Raw genomic sequence first — 13190 nt, forward strand, 5'->3', positions numbered from 1 at the left:
AAAGACAAGGCAGATATCAAGATCAGAGTATAAGTCCAATAAGTAACTTCAATTAAAATGAAAATTAAATTAAAATTGATTAAAATCAATCAACTGCACATTCAAATAATTACATACTCAACCAAGTATTGACCTATTCAATTATTAACTCACTAATAAATCAAATAAAATCAAATAAACAATCAATCAAATAAACTACCAGTTAAATCACTGTTAAATCACTTAGATAAATAATCAAAACAAATTGTTAAGTTGTAAAAATTAAATTGTTGTTACATTGTCAAAAAGGAAAAAATACAAATAAAAAATAAAAGTGAAAAGAACAAATCAATTAAATTGTTGTTAACTTGTTGGTAATTGTCTCATCTAACGACCCACTTATAACATAATATAACTCTACACGGTTAGATAATGCTCCAAGTTTTCAGCTTCTAAAACCTCTAACACTCAGAAAAGAGAGAAAGAAAAAACAACGATCTCATTGGAACCAAAACAATCTCTGTGTGTGTGTGTGTGTGTGTTACAAATGTCAAGGTGATTCTAGGCTTTACTGGCACAGAGTTACAGAGGCTAGAATGGAGGGTTTCTTTTACTGAAACAAAAACACTACATTAGGTAGGTATATATAGGTCTTAATGTAATTATAAATCATATTGTAGTTTATGTCTAGTCCTGTTATGAATTAAAAACAGATTTGTATGTATGAATATGCATATGTGTGGACCCAGGAAAACTAGCTGATTGTATAGATTTTCAGCTAATGGAATCCATATAACCAAACAACAACAACAAATAAAACAAAGGTTAATAATAAAACAAATACAAAGAATAAAGATAAAACAAAATGACCTACACCTGGTTTCCCCAACTTTCCCCAACACAAAATTAAATTTTCTATGAAGTCAACACAAATGGCCCAAGACTTAACAAAATTAAAATGATTTATTATATGAATGTTTTCCCACTAAGCATTAGTATCTGCTCACGAAAAGAGAAAAAACTCAGAAAAGCTGTTCTGTGTGTATGTGTGTGTTTGGGAATTAAGTCATAACATTCACCTTGCCAGATGGCCCTTATCGCTCCTCGTTAAAATCGTCTCCTTATTGGCTAAAGGGACGTCAGGGTCTCGCTACTTGTTACTGGCTGGCCCAACTGCCAAACAAATACCTGTTACCGGGTATTGGCTTCTAAGCTTGTCTATCTCTGCTCTATGGGGCACCTATTGGCTCATGTAAAGCTGGACTACAAACATGACACCGAATTTGTAGTTCATCAACTAGGAAGCGAGAGTCGGAAAAAAAAATGGACGGGAATAAACTCCGTGTACAGTCTTCGGTCAGAAAAATAACTATTGTAAGGCGAACACAACAATTTGGATTAAAAGGCTTAGATACTTCTTGGACCCTTGGGGATTTATTAAGAAATATTGAAAACTATGAAGCAAGGTGAATCAGATGAATCAGGTGAATCTTATTTTCACTCAGTGTGTCTCATACAGTTCTCTGCTATAATTGAATGCTTGTGTAACATAAATAAATGTTATGTTCTGCTTGTGTGACTTAGCGCTTTTTTCCGTTGCAACTCATTTTATAAGATCTTATAAGTGCCATAAAACACTTCACAATTGCTTGTTTATACTTTATCACACATCAAACTGAATCGTCATTCAGTTTGACAATACACAAATACACATGTGCACATAAACAACTCATACACATTACACACCGTACACGTATCATTTATGTATACTTATATGGCGTACACTTATTTATGAATACTCATTTGGCTCTGTCCACTTATCAATGTGTACGTTGCCGTATCCACTTATCATTGTGAATCGCCGTATACTTATGATGATAACGTGCACGTATATAAACACTTATAACACTTATAAATACGGGGTACCCCACACAGCCCTACCAAGCAGACCTGTCTCGCTGGACAGCGGTATCTAGGGCCAACGCGTTTTCTCCACCTGCCCGTTCAGTCCCGGCTGTGAGTTATATACACACCGGCGGTACGCCACAGGAATTTTCAATCCTTAATACCAAAAATATAAATAAGTAAAAAATGAATACACCAAAATTCACTCATGAGCTTTTTTCTGTCACACACACACACACACACACACACACACACACACACACACACACACACACACACACACACACACACCCCTCACTCTGTCTCTCGCTCGCTCTCTCCGTGTGTGTGTCTCTCACGACAGAATGCACCCATGAGATTTTTGTTCTGTCACACACACACACACCTCTCCCTCTTTCTCCGTGTGCGTGTCTCTCACAACAGAACTCACTCATGAGATTATGCCTGTCACACACACACACACACCTCTCTCTCTGTCTAAGTGTGTGTGTGCCTCTCACAACAGAATCCGCACATGAGATTTTACCCTGCCACTCACACAGTCACAAATCAAAACAAAAAACAACTTCATCTATTTCCCTTCTCATCCAGTTATTATACTGATTATACTGTATTTCACCCTTAAGAGTTCTTGGCTTCAAGGGCAGCTGTCCGCCTCCCAGGGCCACCCCTCCCTTTTCAGGTCACAGATTCACTACGCAAAGACTTCGAATATAACAGGCGTCTGCTTACCTTAATATTATGGCCGGCCTCTGTGACCCTTCAGAGAGAGTGGTCCTGGTCCCGGACACAGGTCACGCTAGCCCCTTTGAAGTCCCATCTGGGGTGCCATTAGATATGTCGGAACTCAGAGCCGGTCTCCAAGTCGACACATCACAGGGTGATCTCTTCTCTTAGGCCTTTAGTTAAATTTCACTGTTAACTCTATAATTACTACAAAAATACTGAGAAAACTCCTCAGACCTGGATGAGAATGAGCAAACTTCTTTATTATGGTCAATCAGCCAACAAATTATAATTTGCCAAATTCAAAGTAACAAATTGCCAAATCAAAAGTAACAAATTGCCAAATTCAAAGTAACAAATGAAAACCCCCAAAAAGAGCATGTCATGCAAAATCAATCAAGAAAAACAAGAACTCTCGTGACGTCCTTGCAAAAATAAAAAGCACCCACCTTGACCCGCGGACACGGGCATGCGCCCGCGTGCGCGCGCACGCGCCCCCACACGCACACACACACCTTCGCCCCCGAAGAACCAAAAAAAAACCTCAGATATCTTCTCAATATATACCCTGGCACTCCTAGGAGCCCAGGTGCCATATCACCTTATTTACCGGAATCATCTCCTATGTTTTCTAAATACACTGACCCAATTTCCCCTTATTTCCCATTACCTTTCACCCATATGCCCATTTATGGATTTTCCTCCCCTTATTTTTCATGACCTCAGACTAAACACCTGGGCCTTCTTTAGTCTGCACAACAAGTTTATGAGCACCACATGCCCATATATGGATTTTCCTTCCTTTAGTTCTCAGTGCCTAGGTCTGTGGACCACTGTTTTTTTCATTCTACATAACATGTTATTGCTATGGACCAAGGTCTGAGAACCATGGTGTTCTTCATTTTCCATAACAATTTATGAGCTAAGGTCTGGGAACAATGGTATTTTCCCTTCTACATAACAAGTTATTACAAATGTGCTCAGACTGACTAGGCCTAACAGCCCCAAATCTGGTTGCAATAAACATCTTTGGCCTACAACATCACCTACATATGTCTTATGACAGCAATTGTAATATTTTGCAAGGCCTAATACTTTACTTTGGTTATAGTATTGTAAGGAATAATGTCCCTTTATTTGGATGCCACTGGAGGAGTGGTCTCAAAAATTGCAGATCAGCCAAAGCGAATCCTTACTACTCACGCACACTTCCAGGAAGGGGTCGGATTGCTCCCCCTTTACCAATCTGTGAAATGCTATCAAATGAGCATTCGGTACCTCCAATCACATATTGGCTCATGCAATTTACATTGCATTTGTCCAAATACACACAGGTTGAGACAGACTATAGCTGGGGTCTCATGCAAAGTGTTTTGGTAGCTTTCCACAGAGAGCACATCACCACCTACCTAGAAAGAGCTTTTGATATTTGCACAGGCAAAAAAACTCAGGATGACATGAAGCCTTACACTGTGCTGCACATATGTTCTGCTCACATCCTCAAAGCAGTCAGACAGGCAATATCAAAGCAAACTGACGACCAAGGCCTGAGAGACTTTGTCACATTTACCTTTGCAAGACTGCAGAATGCCTGTTCACTAGATGAAACAAAATATATCTTTAGTGCACTGTGTTCTGTCCTGACAACTCCAAATAGCAGTGAAAACCTCAAGGCAAGCCTGCAAATTCTTGAAAGAGTAATTGTTAAACCCCAAGAAGGCAAGCTCGATGAAACGATGGAAATTGGGGACAGGGAAAAATGGGGCTGTGAAGACAGAAACAATGCTACCACAATTGTGGGTAACTCACCCTTCATACCGTATTTCAGACGGATCTTTGAAGAAGCCAAGGAACACGCAGCAAGTGAGACCTCTTTCTCTGAGGACAACAATCCATACTTTTGTCCAGGTATCATCGACATGCTCTTTGACCACTATCTTGCCATTTTTCCTATGTGGAGTGGTTTGCTGTTAAGACACCTAGAATGTGCATCACATGATCAGAAGGACATAAAAACAAAATCACACAAAACAAGAGACACTAATTGCCATGTGGAAAGGTGGCTTGGAATTGTAAAACATACCATAATGAATTCAAAAGAAAAAGCTCAGACCAGGAACTTTCATTAGAAAAATGCATTGCTCCCTGCAATCAAGATACACCGAACACATAATTCAGCACAACCTCTCTGAAGATCTTTTGCTAAAGCCTCGGCCACCAATGGTCATCGGTCATTCCCAGGAAACATGGACGAAGAGAAGGAAAACACAATTATCAGGGAGTAAATCCAAATACTTTTCAGCACCACACAACATACCAGTTCCACAAAAAAAAACAACAAAAGACCCAGAAGTGCAGAAAGGACCTGGCAAAGAGCCAGGCAACAGGTTCAAATCTGGACCAGCATTCTCTACTGCAGAGATCCTATCTGTAGAAGATGAGGTAATAGTGTCATTAATGTAAACATTTAAAACTGTGTACTATTTTAGTCAATAAAGTTGAGAGAAAGTAATTCATAAGGTGGATGTTATTGTAGGTTGAAATGCTATGGACAAAACCCTCCACAGATCTGGTTGTTGCCATTCTGAGGTCCCCTGATCACAAACAGGAGTACCTCTTGCATCATAGTGCATTCCAAACATCGAGGCTCCATGACTGGTTATTTGGAGAGGTATGTCTATCAGGAATAAAGTATGAAAGGCAAATAGTGCACTTCCCCTAGAGGTCCGGACAGCTGAGTCACTGGCTATTTTCAAGCAGCGATTGAAGACCTACTTATTCAGGAAACACTTCAACTAGCACTTCTTTCCTTATCCTTTGCATTTACAAAAAAACAAAAAAAAAAACCCTTTGACACTTTTTCATTGTAACTTTGAACAAATGTTTTAAACTTGTGGTATGGCTTAAGTATGTAACCTAGTGAGCAGCATTAATGTGTTCAGTGTTAGAGATTTAAGCTCTTATGTACGTCGCTCTGGATAAGGGGTCTGTCACATGATGTAAATGTAAATGTTCTTTTGAGCATAGAAAAGTTCATGCTGAACTGATGAGATGTTTTTTATCAACTAACATTTTGAAATGTTCATTTTACAATAGATTAAACTGCTGGCACTATTATTTTGCCAGATATTGTAAAGTTAAAGAGGAATTATTATAAACATCCAGAGAAACATTGCTTGATCTTTATGAGCTCATTTTGGTTTGATCAGCTATGTTATGCTATGTTTCTTTTCTCTCTCTCTCTTCTGTTTCCATACTTCTGTAAAGCTGCTTTGAGACAATGGGAAATGTGCTACACAAATAAATTGAATTTAAATTTAAAATCGCTTGATCTTTGTTTTTTAGCCTAGAGTAGTTCAAGCTGAAGTGATGGGAGATGCTTTTCTTAACTAACATTAAAAAAAAAATCGATTTTATAAATAGGTGGAATTATTTAAGATCAGTAATAAAAAGAAAAGAAAACAGGGATTATCTATAAATTCGTACGAGTTTGTAATTTATTTCAATTTTTCAACAATTAATTTTTTTTCTGTTTTTTCTGTTCTCACATGTTTCTATTTCTTGAACCCTTTATTTTGAAATGTGTTATAACGTCAAAGGGGAAACACATCCTATAAACATGTAGTAAATAAGGTTTTTATCATTCCTCTGGAGGATTTCCCCACCAAAATCGCTGAATACATGACTGGTTTCCTGACTTCTGTAAACTCAGTCCAAAATGTTATCCAGACCCTCATGTCACTGTCGAAGCCCGAACATATAAAGGTTGGCTGTATATAAATGTCGCAACAGGACACAAATAGTATTAAGTTCAGACACAGGACACAGTGTGGTTACAGGACACCCATTTTAATAAATGTTTTAATTGTTTTGTTCCAGCTTGACCCCCTTGAGCAAGCCAAAGTCGACTTACTGTCAGCATACGCACTCAGTTCTCTATTCTGGAGTGCGTATTTCAGCAGTTCTTACAGCACAGTAAATACACATATTTTATGGCAATAAAAACTAAACACTTTCTTTCTTTCTTTTTTATTAGTGTACTTGGTAACACAAGGAGTGAATCCAAAAGATCATGGAATCAAACAGGAACTGGTAAGAATCACCATACTGTAGCATTTTGCAAACCAGATAATAAAAGTAACATGGGACTTTATGTATGTTTTAAAATTATCACTATAAATTGGAAAGAAGTTTTTGCACGACAGTTTTTTTTTTTAAATCAAAACATACTTATTGTTGGAGACATTGGACCTGATTTATCAGGCTGAATACTAACACATTTTTGTTAATTTTGTTGTTATTGTAATTTGCTCATATAATTGTACATAAGAATTGTGGTATATACTTTGAAAAAACTGTAAAGTCAGAAAGGTTTTTGCATTTAAACGGATGTCCAAAATGTGAGTATACTAATGGATATAAAAAAAAGTAATGTAGTGCTCTACTTTATCAACATCAGTTCATGTAAGTTGTTTGGTTTAATGTAATTTGCATGGGTTATCTCCCTGGCTTTTACTGCAGTATTTTGCCTTCTTAAGATTCACTGAACATTTGCAATAGTTGTGTATGAGTCCCTCATTTGTTCAGTGTGTAAGATGATGTACAGTGTAAAGTCGAATCCCAACATCATCTTGCGACTGTTTGAAAGGAGTCAAATATGCAGAAATTGTTTGAAAAACAAAGATTATTCATAAACTTTTCAAAAATTGTCTTAAGAATGGTGGAAAGTTTAATTGCTCAAAAAAAACTGCTATTACAAAACATAAAAACAGTAAATGATCATTCAGGTTACCATAAACAGTTATACGAGTATCACATATGTAAAATACTGTATTAAACTGAGTGATTTGTTTAAATTCAGTTGTTATTTTGTCATCTAGACTATATGTAAACATCTGATATGAAATAGCTTATTCAGGGCAGTACTAAATAATAATAATAAAAAAAGCAAAGTTAAATTCTTATTTTATTTTAATTGTTGACTTTTTCAGATTATGGCCTATGGGAACTTATGAGACCTTGTTATTGCAAGTAGTGTTAGCATCAGGTTATCCAGCTTATAATAATATGAGAGTAATAACTCTAATGTTGTTGATTATCTTTTCAACAATTTGTATGAATAGTGTTATATATTTAATCAAGTACTATGTGTGATATAAAGCCAAAACTCCTAGAAACCAAGTAGTGTTACTTAACAAGAACTGGTAGTTAAAAAGTCTACCCCAAGATGATGTGTTCAAATTTTAGTTTAGGGGATGTTTCTTTCACTTTTACTGGGCTACTATGATGTAGTCATTCAAGAGTGCACCATGCTGTCTGATTAGGAAATTTCTCCATATTTCCTTCCCATTGAGCAAATTGAAACGCTTGAATGCTTCTGTATTTCTTCTAAATCTTGGCACTTTTATTAGGCTACCTTAAATCTTTATGATCATCATTTAGGGTGGGAGGTGCTATAAAATGTAGTTAGTCCTACCCTATTAAAGATGAATCCTGCTCCACCATGGCAGAATAAACAGAACCGAATCCACAGCAACAGGGACACTTTATTTTATTTGCATTAAAAAGCGCTGACAATACATAGGGATAGTTATTGGGTTGTTTACATGTAATGCATTCACACATTTTTCTTTACCATACAAAAACGGTTTTATTTCATCCAGTTGAGAAGCAGATTAAAAAACGATGAACAGATGACAAAGTGACAAAGCTAAAAATTGACTTTTTGTTTATTTTTTGTTTTCCACTTGATGCCCAATTCAATACCATTACCTTTTTATAAAAAAACTCAAAAAGACATACATAGTGCTCAATAGGAAACAAATTACTGTTGATTTTTTTTAAATGTCTATGGGAACTGGACATTTAAAATAAGTTAATATTAAAATAACTATTGTATTATAATAATGAAGTAATAGTGTTTGAATTGCAGTAGAAGAACAAAGTAAATAGTAAAAAGTGCAGTTTCTCTTGCATGAATGCCATATTCAAGGATCCATTATAAAAAGAAAAGTAAAAAAATACTTTTTTTCATACTTTCTACAAAACATTGTATTTCTTTTAATATGAAATTGTCAGACTTTAATTACACTTTGAGAATGATAAGGTAATAGTGTGCGAAATGGGGAAATCTACAAAATCCAGAAGCACAAAAGATTGCAGACAACATCTCCAGTGTAGAGGTAGTTTGTTTTTCTTAATTATGATGTTACACAGTGTCGTAACTCAGAGCCGGTCTGCAAGTCGACACATCGCAGGGTGATCTTTACACTTAGACTTTTTGGTTACTAAAAACTGTTTTAGTTAAACTTAACTGTTAACTCTATAATTACTACAAAAACACTGAGAAAACTCCTCAGACCTGGATGAGAATGACTTCTTTATTGTGGTCAATCAGCCAACAATCTTTTAAGAGAAATTGCCAAATTGAAAGTAACAAATGAAAACCCAAAAAAGAGAATGTCATGCAAAAATCAATCAAGAAAGACAAGAACTCTCACGACGTCCTTGCAAAAATAAAAACACCCACACACACGCACACACATCACACACACACCACACATGCACACACACCACACACGCACACACACAACACACACACAACACACGCACACACATCACACACACACCACACACGCACACACACCACACACACACACACATCACACACACACCACACACGCACACACACAACACACACACACACAACACATGCACACACAGACAGCACACACACACGCACAGACAGACACACACATCCTTCATCTGGCCAGAAGAATTTGACACCCACACCTTCGCCCACGGACACGCGCACGCGCATGCATCCGCACACCGCCCACACGCACACACGCGCCCACACGCGCCCACACGCACCCACATTCACACACACCTTCGAGTCCCAGATATCTTCTCAATACAGTATATACCCTGGCGCTCCTAGTCTCTTCTTTGGTTCCAAGTATTTCTTGGAGTCCCAGGTGCCATATCACCTTATTTACCGGCATCATCTCATATGTTTTCTAAATACACTGACCCAATTTCCCCTTATTTCCCATCACCTTTCACCCATATGCCCATTTATGGATTTTCCTCCCCTTATTTTTCATGACCTCTGACTAAACACCTGGGCCTGCTTCAGTCTGCACAACAAGTTATGAGCTAAGGTCTGGGCACCACATGCCCATCTATGGATTTTCCTCCCCTTATTTCTCAGGGCCTAGGTCTGTGAACCAATGTTTTTTCCATTCTACATAACAAGTTTGTATTTATTATTACAAATGTGCTCAAACTGACGAGGCCTGACAGCCCCGAATCTGGTTACAATAAACATCTTTGGCCTACAACATCGCCTACAGTACATACTGTATGTCTTATGACAGCAACTGTAATATTTTGCAAGGCCTAATACTTTACTTTGGTTATAGTATAATATTTTAATTATTTCTACTAAGATTTTTTACAACAACAGCACAACATTAAGTTTACTAGAAAGTGTAGATATATTTGTATTTCTAAACATAAACCTGTTGTAGCAATTCATTCAAGCATTGGTTTATTCAGACAGCACAAATTCAGTAAGACGACAAAGTTGAAGAATAGAAAAAAGCTTGTTTTTTTCTTCAACTATCTCATTGCAATCATCTTGTGCCAATGTAGCCAGAAGTTATTCTTGGCTTATAGGAGAAGAACCCAAATGTGGTTTTCTGCTGTTGTAACCCATCCAACATTAGATTTAATGTTTTACCATGTCATAGTGAAGGTTACTGACATCTCCATTCTGATGTTTAATGTGAAATTTACCTGAAGCTCTTAACCTCTGTCTGTATGATTATACATTGTGCTGGTCCCATACCATTAGATAATTGCATGAATGAGTAGGTTTAGAAGTGTTCCTTATAAAGAGCTTAGTGCATGTAGCAGCTTTCAATGTTGCATTGGGCTAAAACTCAGATGATTAAATCAAGAACCACGATCAAATCACAAATCTTTCCCTTGGTGGCTTGGACCCTGTTGGTGGTTAATTTCCAGATTATCCGTGTTGATTTGAGTTTAATATAAAGCAATCACAAAGTTTTGTGAAAATGCTGGCACACTTAATGATGGACTTTAAGGCTGGTAGCAGTTTATGGTTGCAGTTTATTACTGTTTAATACAGTTTTACTTTTCTTAAATGTCCTCATTTCTTTTATTTTTAATATTTGCTAGATCTTGTTATCTTCAGTCAGTTTTGAATAACTATTTGCATCTGAACTATTGATTGTTTTGTCATCGTGTCTACAGGGTGTCCTGAAAGTTTTCATACATAGGGGAGTATGTATACCAATACCATGGTAATTGTGCCTTTTTAAGTGGATCAGAATCAGGTTTAGTGGCCAAGTGTGTTGACGCACACAAGGAATTTGGTTCCAGCTGTTTGTGACTCTCAAAAGACCTAAATAACACTATACAAGACAAGATAATACAGATTATACAAGACAGTGCAGATGTGATACAATATAGGCATGATCAGTTATGTACATAAAGTGTGAGAAGTGCATGGTAGTGCAAATAATATTGTGTAATATTATGCTTTTGTGCAATATGCAGCAGCAGTAGTGTGTGTGACATATACGGATGATGTGATGACTGACAGTCCTGATAATGCAGTACTTCTAGCTATGAAGCAGGGAATGTAATTATGGTGAGTTGTTAATTAGGGTGATTGTCTGGGGAAAGAAACTGTTCCTGTGTCTGGGAGTTTTGGTAAGCATGGTTGTGGATGTCCATTTCTCAGTTGGTCTCAGTTGGTCTTCCAGTCTTTGGAAGTTTGGCACAAGTATGAATGACATTTGTATGACATTGTATGACATTTTACTAAAAGAGCATTCAATCCACCTATTAGACACTGTGTATTATGCCATAATGGTCTATTGTATGGCCACTAGATGGCACTGTGTTTCTTGATTTTGATTTGTTAGTTGGAGTCACATGATAAGGGGTAGATGTCAAGGCTTTGGACATCACCGTTTGTGAGTAGAATTGTGTGTCATATTTTGCTCACAAAGAAAATTTATTAGCTTTGTAAAATTAGTAGTATGGGATGTTTTCTGAAATCTTGAAATTATTGGAATCTGGATTAAGTAAACACCAAAGTCACACCACCACAGTAATACAGCAATAAAACACTCTTAAAATCTTAAAATTATGCATTGTTAGGGCTTTGTGTCATGGTGCATGTTTCTGCTGGCAGTAGCTATTAGAAGACGGGTAAATTGTGATCATAAAGAGATGCACATATTCATCAGCATTACTCAAAAGGCTATGGCCATCAATCAGCAATATAATGTTAATAACAGACACAAAGTTTGACAGGTAAACAATCCGCTTCCCACAATTGTACAGAGTGGTTATCAGAATAGCTGTATCCTTTCAGCTCAAACCAGGTTTGCCATTCTCCTCTGACCTCTCTCAACATGGCGTTTCCATCTGCTGCTTACAGGATGTTTTTTCTATATTGCACCAATCTGTGTAAATGGAATGGGATAGGTGATCCTAATAAATTACTGAATGTTATGATTACCAATGAAGATTAAAAACAATAAATTGTGATAAAACCAGGTATTTTTTTGCACTGACACGCAGGAACTTGACAATGGATTTTTACAAAACATAACGTGAAATTCTAGCTTAATGTATCTTTATTGGCATGTGATGTCCATTAAGATGCTTATTTTTTATTGAAAAATATCAAATCACACCTAATTTTTCACTCCACAGGAGAGAATCCGAACTTACATGAACAGGATAAAGGAGATCACAGACAAGAAAAAAGCAGCATGTCTGGACAAAGACGCAGCATCTTGGTTTATCAGGAACGCACTGTGGGTTGGAGGTCACCAGAGATGAAGAAAGCATGTTATAGCACAGCAAAGCAATCAAAGGAAACTGAGTTGAGGACCCAAAATTCTGAGTCTGAACTATACATGTGTGCTGGATGTGTCTTATCATTCATGTGATTTCTCTCATCATTGTGGCATTTCTTCTTTTCCACCTCAGTTTTGCCTGCCAGCAGATTTGTCTGAATATAATTTTGTTGAATGATCTGTTTTCATGATAAGATTTCAGTGGGAAGTAGATGTTTATATACTGTATAACCTGCATCAAGTTGTAAAGGTTATATGAGAAATGGCATGCAAGGTTTCTGTTAATGTATACAAATAAAAGTTCAGATGTGCATCAACTGGATCTTGAGATGCTGCTTTAGTTATTTGTTTTATTAACATATCGATACAAAAGGAATTTAAGCTGTGATTGATTTCTAGAATGTCTAAACCACTTTTTACGGACCTTGTATTCAAATTCAATTTGTGTATAGCGCTTTTAACAATTCCCATTATCTCAAATCAGCTTTACAGAAGTATAGAAACAGAAGAGGGAAGAATACATACAATTAAAGATTAAAATTAATTTAAAAATATTAATTTAAAAAATACAATATATAACTGTCATTAATGTTGTATGTGGATGTAAAATAAGTATACAAAGTATAATCATGCTATCCTTCTGCAGTAAGTGCTTTAAGTGCTGTTGAGGGTAGATCA

General features: G+C 36.7%; 1 protein-coding gene across 1 annotated transcript; it reads left to right on the top strand.

Annotated features, from left to right (window-relative positions):
• The first annotated feature begins 5261 nt into the window (after positions 1–5261).
• LOC125145981 (nuclear nucleic acid-binding protein C1D-like) lies at positions 5262–12953 on the top strand. The gene is made up of 5 exons (XM_047821146.1): positions 5262–5281; positions 6210–6375; positions 6490–6556; positions 6647–6702; positions 12367–12953. Exons 1-5 carry the CDS (start codon positions 5262–5264, stop codon positions 12493–12495), a joined length of 438 nt encoding a protein of 145 aa, XP_047677102.1. The 3' UTR covers positions 12496–12953.
• The last annotated feature ends 237 nt before the right edge of the window (positions 12954–13190 follow it).

This window comes from Tachysurus fulvidraco, chromosome 12 (genome assembly GCF_022655615.1).
Source record: "Tachysurus fulvidraco isolate hzauxx_2018 chromosome 12, HZAU_PFXX_2.0, whole genome shotgun sequence".
NCBI lineage: Eukaryota > Metazoa > Chordata > Actinopteri > Siluriformes > Bagridae > Tachysurus > Tachysurus fulvidraco.

Bases quoted from the DNA above. Each gene is read 5' to 3' on its own strand.
- LOC125145981 (XM_047821146.1), top strand. From the start codon at position 5,262: ATGACTGGTTATTTGGAGAG. The intron at 6,376-6,489 runs GTTGGCTGTATA...GTTTTGTTCCAG, and splicing joins CGAAGCCCGAACATATAAAG to CTTGACCCCCTTGAGCAAGC. The intron at 6,703-12,366 runs GTAAGAATCACC...TTCACTCCACAG, and splicing joins ATGGAATCAAACAGGAACTG to GAGAGAATCCGAACTTACAT.